General features: G+C 33.7%; 1 protein-coding gene across 1 annotated transcript; it reads right to left on the reverse strand.

The window, feature by feature from the left end:
• Positions 1-1,976: 1,976 nt before the first annotated feature.
• Positions 1,977-3,571, reverse strand: LOC126616717 (CEN-like protein 2). Its single transcript, XM_050284810.1, has 4 exons — positions 3,332-3,571; positions 3,147-3,208; positions 2,551-2,591; positions 1,977-2,405 (listed from the first exon to the last, which is right to left on the reverse strand). Exons 1-4 carry the CDS (start codon positions 3,533-3,535, stop codon positions 2,188-2,190), a joined length of 525 nt encoding a protein of 174 aa, XP_050140767.1. The 5' UTR covers positions 3,536-3,571; the 3' UTR covers positions 1,977-2,187.
• Between the last annotated feature and the right edge of the window lie 1,371 nt (positions 3,572-4,942).

The raw sequence follows: 4,942 nt of genomic DNA on the forward strand, positions 1-4,942 counted from the left end.
GCTTTAATTCTTTACAGTTTTATCCTTTTTGTGTAAGATTCTATCAATTATTTACAATCTCTGCATTCTTATCCATGTAAAACAACCATTTTAATTGATTATTATTTTTCTTGCAGTTCCAAGCTTTTGATGAATTAAGGCCAACTCTCTCGATCTTCCTCTTTATCCTGCTTTCCTTCAATTTCTTGGTATGCAATAGTTCTTCGCCTGGATTTTTTATAATATTATTTACTATTATTATATTTTCTTCTTCTATATATATAAACCCAGAAGACAAAATTTTTAAAATAACCATAATCCAAAAATACTCTTATTTGATTCAGATTTTAAGAAAAAATTATTTCAATTTGTAGTGTTCTAGCAAAACAAAACTACCACGTAGAGGGATAAAAGGTAAAAACATGGGTATAGAGTTTTTTTTTTTTAATTTGGTAGAATGGCTATAGAGTTTTGAACGTGGGAGAAGGCAAGATAAGAGCAGTGAGTTTTCATTGGTAGAATGGCTATAGAGTATTTAGGGTTTTCATTTAAGTTCGTAATATGCTTTTTAATTACTGAATGGTTTATTTCTCCCTCTCCTTCTTATAGGGAAATCTATGGAACGATTATTGTTGAACTTGATGCCTGTTTCATTTGGAGAATAGTCATTCTGACTTTTCTCACTCTAATTCCTTTTTACTTTTCATATTCCTTTCCATTTTGATTACATGTACATAAATGTGGATCGATTTTTAATCATCGTAAATTCATATGTTTTGCAAGTTCTTGATCGCGGTGAAAAGATTGAGTTGTTGGTGGATAAAACTGATAATTTTCGCTCCCAGGTTAGTCCATAGTTTATGTGTATCAGAATAATATTTGATTTCTTAATAAGTGGCTTCATTCATATGGAGTTTGTTTTTAAATTGAGTTCTTACAATTGTGGTAGCATAAAATTGACAAAGCAGCTTGCAAGCGGAATGGGAAAGGGTAAGATATATATCAAGAAATAATAGATAACATACTATGAAGCCAGAAACCCTATCAACTCCATTTTTAGCAATTTTTAATAAGATAAATTGTTTAAACAAATGTAATAAAAGTCAGCGTACTTTGTGGTACTATAAGGAAAAAATATATATGAATTCTTACTCTTCAACTTAATGTCATAGATTAATTGTTTAATTTATTCTCTTCCATTATTATTTGATTCCTTGAAGTATTTTTACCTTTATTTTTTCCTAATCTCTTTGAATGTGCTTCAGTGCGTACAATGAGCCTTTATTTTATCATGCATTTTACACCCAACTTAATTATATTCCAATACTTTTTATTTGTAATTGTATCTTGTATTTTATTTTTACGACGCCATATGAGAAAAAAAACAACTACCACAACATATCTTAAGGGGCCCATGATTAAAAAAAGCCTCTCGCATGCGCATGAGCGCGTACGGAGAGGCTAGTGCTTCTAATAAAATTAGTTCTTCATATAAGGTTTGCAACTGCAGATCAATAAATTTCAAAAAGAAAAAACAATGTTGGACTTCATTGGTCCATGCAGAGGAGAAAGCCAAAAATTTTATTATCTTTTTACTAAAAGACAGGCTTTGTAGTTTGCACTTTATGTATTACTTCAATGGATTCCTAGGAAAAGAGTGAATCTCATATTTCATTATTTTCTTTTAAGTATAAACATATCTTTGTATTCTGTTTTAAGACTAAAATTATTCATTGCAGTTTGAATTTGTCATAATTAAAATCAAGTTCATTATTACCTAGTGCGTATTCTGCCAATGCTTTGACGTTAAACAATTGTACAAAAAAAATATCATAAGGAGATATTTGAAAGAAAAAAATAATAAAAAATACAAGAACATCTAAAGCAACACATCTTTAAGGTGCGTTGCGCTCATGATGCAAAAATACCTTTCACATGTGCGCGTGAGCACGTGTGGAGAGGCTAGTTAGTATGAACTTGTGAAAGAAATTTAGTCGTACAATATAATTTTCCCATATTATTATATTTATTTGGAGAAAAGTTTCATAAAGTATACAACCGTAAACTAATAGACATTTGTTAGGTTAATAAAGCCAGAGGATGCTTTTTAAACAAATAGTAAACACACAGTCCCCTCTGGTTATTGTAGCAATTCATTTCCAGGTACAACTTGGAGAGCAGAGCTGTTTTTCGGTTAGTACTATTGTTTTAGCGTCTCCTTGCAGCAGTTTCCCTTTGAGCATTAAAGAAAACAGCAGTCACTGGAAGGCCAAGGTCATTCGCCTCAGCAAATTTTCGGGTGTTGAAGTGGTCCTTTGAAGCAGGAGGGATCACTGTCTGCCTGCCTTTCTGCTTGAACAGAAGAAACACAAACCTGTGGATCCCTATGTTTGGCCTTGGCATTTCATATTTCACCACCTCCATTCCTGTTTTTAATTATATTATCACACGTTCAAACAAACAAAAAAAAACATATTAATCATATTCAGCGTCATAATCATCATCATCATCTCTCTCTCTCTCTCTCTCTCTCTCTCTCTCTCTCTCTCTAAGAACATATAATGGACTTACCAAATGTGTTATCAGTCGTGCCTGGGATGTCGGTCACAATCCTGTAATCAAGATGGCAAATTATTTAGTCCAAATTTTGTAACCAAAATATCACACTGAATGCATGAGTATATATGCAATAGAAGCTTCTGTATTCTAATCATGTAAGTTTTATCCAAAAATAATTAGAAGGAAATGGAAACTCCCTGCATCCAGGATCTAACAGGAAAAAAAACGAAATAAATTTACCAGGTCAACCATGTAAACATACGAACTTATTGATTGGAAGAAAAAAAAAGACTAGCAAGATTCAAGGAAACATAGTTAATTTTATTTTACATAAAGAAAAAGACGCATATACATGGTTTAAAACATGGTTAATTTTAATGGAAACTCCCCTCATAACTGATATTTCTCAACGGTATAAAAGGTTTGTATTTCATATTAATTTTAATCTTCAGGTGGACATAATATTATGCCCAAGTTAATTAATTAGAAGTAGATACAAGTGAACTCTCAGATAAGGGTCGCTAGGGCCGGGAAAATGATTGCCTTTTATTTCTTTTCCTTATTTCAGATTGCTTTTTTATGATCATCTCTCTCAGGGAAAGGTTTACCAGTGTAAGTGTTCCTTCAGGTAGGGGTCACTGGGGCCGGGAACATCTGGATCCGTCATAACCTACGAAAAATAAAATGATTGTTTTAAATTAAAACCCTTATTCAAGAAAATAAATTATGGTATATATATATACATGACAACATGAGAATATATAGCAGCTGGGAGGGTAACATATGCACGTACCAGTGTAAAGAAACTCCTCAAATCGCCTCCATGAACTTCAACCTTAGGCTTGATGGTTACTGAGGAAGGAAATAGCTCATGCCCATTATACACCTTCTTGTTGGAGTTGTAAGAGACTGTCATTTTTACACTTGGGGAGAAGTAATCAACAACATCTCCAATAACTCTCCCAACCACAAGAGGATCTGATGACAGCATTGCCATGATATCTCAAAGATTACAACCTTTCTGTTTTTCCTGAGGAAGCTGCTGGTTTCTTAATTGGCTTTTGATTGGAGATACCCCATATTTATAGTGTTCAGAGAAGAACCTTTTGAAGCTACAGAGATCCATCAAAGTTCAAGGGAAGTGGGGTAGAAATTTTTTTTTATGAGGTGGAACATACATAAACAATTTAGGACAGTTGTTTTCTATGTAAAGAGTGATGCTAGAAAGACCAACTTCTTGAATTATATTTTGTAAAACACTTGATGTAGCCAAGGGCACTCTTGGACCAAGGTGGTTCCAGGACCACCCGGACATCTGAAGAAGCGCCTGTAAAAACCTTTGAGGACTACCCAACGGTCTGGACATGTGATGGAAGAGAGAAGACCACCATGGTTCTGCTGTTTTTGGACCTTGGTTACAACGAAGAAGAAAAAAATTTTCTCTTCATTTCCCACATGACCAACTCTTAGGTTTTTTAATTGTTGTATGTGCCACCCTAGGATTTTGATTACCAAAGGAATGATGTATTATTCAACCCAAGGTTCTAAAAGACGCTAGACTCTAGGCGGGCAGTGGGCTGGGGCCTAGTGCCTAGGCGGCTAGGCGGGGTCTAGGCAGGCACTTAGGCGGACTGGACAGATTTAATTAAATCATATTTCGTGTAAATAAGTATCTGTTTATATTTCAAACATATATAATTTCATCATAAACTACAAAATGGAATGACATATATATTATGAGCTATTGGAACATAATGAAAACATGGGGAACAAGTATATAATGTGTGTTCCTTTAAGTATTCAACAAGTTTCTTACAATTTATTGAAAAAAATATAATGCAAAATGAAAGTTATCTATTTTCTGTCTAAGTGAATCGCAACCTAGGCGAGTGTCTAGGCAGGTCTAGGCAAGCGCCTTACTAGGTCTAGGCGCCCTTTCTTAATTTTCAAACGCCTAGACATTAATCGAGACGGTGGCCAACCGCTTAGTGCCTAGGTGGGGCCTAGGCGGCGATAGGCAGAGATTTTTAAAACATTAAAAAAAAAAACTCATCATCGACCACCACATCATGTGGTTTATAAAATATGATTTAAAAACATAGTCTCTTTAGGATTTTTCCTATGTAAAATAAGAACTTTCACTTTTCAGGCAAGGTTACTGAGAAAGTGGCCCTACTTGTTTTTCATGAGTTTTCAAACAGATGATTTTTATATATTTCTTTATATGCGAACATATATATATACTCTATAGTAATTGGATTGTTATAGAGAATTTCAGTATATACCATTAAAATTATTAGTTTTGTATATGACAAAACAGTGACCGACTACATAAAAAATAGAGTTTTCAGGATAAGCTTTAAGAAGGAAAATTCTATGCATTTCTTTCTTTGATACTTTTGTT

This window comes from Malus sylvestris, chromosome 3 (genome assembly GCF_916048215.2).
Source record: "Malus sylvestris chromosome 3, drMalSylv7.2, whole genome shotgun sequence".
Classification (NCBI taxonomy): domain Eukaryota; kingdom Viridiplantae; phylum Streptophyta; class Magnoliopsida; order Rosales; family Rosaceae; genus Malus; species Malus sylvestris.